Source organism: Plectropomus leopardus, unplaced genomic scaffold, assembly GCF_008729295.1.
Source record: "Plectropomus leopardus isolate mb unplaced genomic scaffold, YSFRI_Pleo_2.0 unplaced_scaffold29667, whole genome shotgun sequence".
Classification (NCBI taxonomy): domain Eukaryota; kingdom Metazoa; phylum Chordata; class Actinopteri; order Perciformes; family Serranidae; genus Plectropomus; species Plectropomus leopardus.
The window spans coordinates 1-3,197 of NW_024632342.1; the positions used below are offsets into that span (position 1 = coordinate 1).

General features: G+C 37.1%; 1 protein-coding gene across 1 annotated transcript; it reads left to right on the forward strand.

The window, feature by feature from the left end:
• Nucleotides 1-6: 6 nt before the first annotated feature.
• On the forward strand, nt 7-3,174 carry LOC121938503 (nuclear GTPase SLIP-GC-like; the record flags this gene model as incomplete). The annotated part of the gene is made up of 4 exons (XM_042481741.1): nt 7-73; nt 653-869; nt 1,002-1,229; nt 2,953-3,174. Coding segments are annotated over exons 1-4 (726 nt in total), but the record flags the coding sequence as incomplete, so codon positions are not given.
• Nucleotides 3,175-3,197: the final 23 nt, after the last annotated feature.

Sequence of the window (3,197 nt, forward strand, 5' to 3'; positions counted from 1 at the left end):
GTGTGAAAGACATCATGAGAGTTGTCCATAACAAACTACCAAACCAGGACAACAACCTGATTAAGTTCCTGAAGTAAGTTTTAAGTTTTCCTTATTCCATATAGTTTGTTAGATTACACGGACGTGGTCTCACTCTGTCAGTGAGACAGAGTCAGTCTTAATTATGCTCTGAAATTAGTCTAATGCAAGTTGGACAGTTTCACAATAATACATATTGATGTACAACTCCAATTCCCCAAAAGTGTTTTTAGACACTGTCTAAAATGTAAATAAAATCCAATCATCTCAAGGCACACCTGGAGAGTAGTCATGTTGGTTAATAACAGTCTTGATATGTGACACCTGCCAGGTGCCCATTCTTGCTGGACAGGTACCGCAATAATTTATCAGAGCTTACTGACTGAAATCAGCTGCCTGCTGTGTCCAGCAGTAAACCTGATGAGTGGGCCAAAAAAGTGAAGTTGCAGGCTGTAGAACTGAAACTATGAGCAAAAGACAATATAAAGCCCTCTGAAGCTGAAGGGGAGATCTATATGATAACTCTGTGTGGTTCTTGAGGAGGCTGGTCATACTGTTGACATTTTTCAATTTGGACATTTTCTTTCAGTGCATGTTTATTTTCCAAATTAATCAGAAACCTCTTGTACAACAGGAAGAAGATTGGTGACTTGGAGACAGACAAGAGGGAGCTGATCGGTGTCTTTGGCAGAACTGGAGCTGGAAAGAGCTCTTTGATAAATGCTGTCATTGGAGAGAAGAATCTCTTGCCCTCTGGAAGTATCAATGCATGTACCTCAGTCATGATTAAAGTGGAGGCCAACATGATGAACCAAAAATATGAGGCAGAAATTGAGTTTATTGCAAAAGAGGTAGGCTAAAATGAGTTTAATATGATTATATCCACTTGAAGCAATAAAAAACAGCTGCGAAAATATATTTGCTTTTTGCATCAGACGAATTCAGACCTAATAAATGAGTTGAAATGTTTTTTTTATTTTTAGGAGTGGAAAGATGAGATGTGGTCTTTCATTAATTTCCTACGGGAGAATGAAGACGAACAAAATGATCTGGAAGATGACGATGAGTATCGTGACACTGTTGAAAGGCTTTGTGCAGTGTATGGAGAAGAATGGAATAACATACCCCGTGAAAACCTCATGGATAACAAATACTTCAAAGAAATTCCAGAGTTTCTCAATTCCAAGACGAAGCTTTTGACATGTGAATCAGTAAGTAAAAGGAAAAATCTCATATCACCTAAATATTCTTGCCTGTCTGATGGAGTGGAATGTTATGAATTTTCAGTTTTTTACATTTGTAATTTTTTACAACTACTGTAAATGTAAAATCAGTTAGCAAAAAGTACTTTTTTGTAGGACAAGGGATCTTTATAGGGAGATAGTAGGTCAACAGTAAAAGTCCCACAGAGGTGCCACATTAACAGACCAAGACCTGGAGGAACACCATAGAAAAGCCCATGCTGTGACTTGGTATCAAAAATTCCAGAAGCTTGAGATTTCAGTAAGAATTGCATTTTTCAGCACTTGAATGACAAGCACCTCTGTTCTAGAAACTGCAGAGAAACCCCCTTATTGTCAATATACCTATGAAAGTTACACATGCACACATGCTCTGAATGCCTGAGGTCTCTAGTTTGTGGTTGTAAAATTTCATGAGATTATGGTCATTCTCGAGATTACAACAGGTTATTGTATACAGTCCTTTCTATTTCTAAAAAAAAGTCTCACCATAATTAAGTGTTCACAATGGTGACTAAAATCTTTACACAATTAAAAATGGGTTTGTTGAACTCACAAGTGTCTCAGCTTTTCAGTCGCACCCAATTTATGCATTTCCAAAACTTTTTAGGGTGCCAAGTGCAGAAATATCAAAATACAGTAGTAAAAATAACAAATTTGTACTGCATGCTAAAATCTGCATGGTTTTTGCCTAAACTGCATTTAACTTGCATAAAGCTGGCATTTCGTTCATATATCTTGAGGTGAGAGGTCAAGGGAACCCTGTGAAAACGGCTTTAACCACTTTGATGAAATCAGTTTGCAACCTTACTTCCCAGCATGTCAGCATGGAGTACCACAAGGATCAGTACTTGGGCCATTTTTTATTGGTGTTTCCTGTTTTTAAAGGAACAATTTCAGTTTACACACTTATGCTGACAATCCACAAATTTATATTTCTATCTCACCAGGTAGTCCCAACAACTTATTTTGACAGTGCATTGAAAAATGAATGCTTATAAATAAAGACAGAACTGAGGTCATTGTGTTTGGTGATCATAACGAAATGCATAACATTATTGCACAACATGACTCTTTATATTTTAAAAATGTGAGACAGGTGAGGTATTTTGGGTGTTGGGGATGGGATCCAAATTTGGTCTGAGTTCTTTATGTTGAGGCCAGTCCACAGGCTGCTTAAAGCAAACGAGAAAGTCGAACATGTTCAATGTCGAACATGTTCAAGAGATAAATCCAACTCCCAAAACACACACTGCATCACAGTCCATAATAGTACTGTCTGACATTAGAACTCACATGTTAAGAGATTTGTTTCCTCTACAGTCTGATCCACGACCACAGAGCAAACGAGAAAGTCAACTATGTTCATAAGTTGCCCATGTTACCACCTGTTGACCCATTAGCAAAAAGAGAGAGAAAAAAAAGAAAAATAAAATAATTCTAATAAAAACTTACATACAGAATCCTTAAACATAAAATACTTTTAAACAAACTGAATTTTGTCACCACTTCAGGTTTACTTTTTACTATTTTGTATATCATTTTACCTTCTTTTTTTTCATTACTGTCAGTCAGTATTTAATGGCTCATTTTTTCATCTAATCCTGCTCTGATTCTCTTTGAGCATTGAGAGTTTGTGCATGTAAATGAAATTACTTTGATTGACTTGAGCTGATTTTATTGTCAATTGCAGGCTAAAGAGCTGTCTGCAAAATCTGTCAAATACACAAGAAGTGACTCGAAAGACGGAGACACAAAAGAAGTGAAGAGGTGGTATTGGCCACTAGTGAAGTGTGTGACTGTGAGGGTGCCTAATAATGAGCTTCTTCAGCATGTCACACTTGTGGATCTTCCTGGAAATGGGGACCGTAACAAGAGCAGAGACAAGATGTGGAGAGAGGTCGTTTATTTACATGCAATGCTGTTTATTGTGCCTTA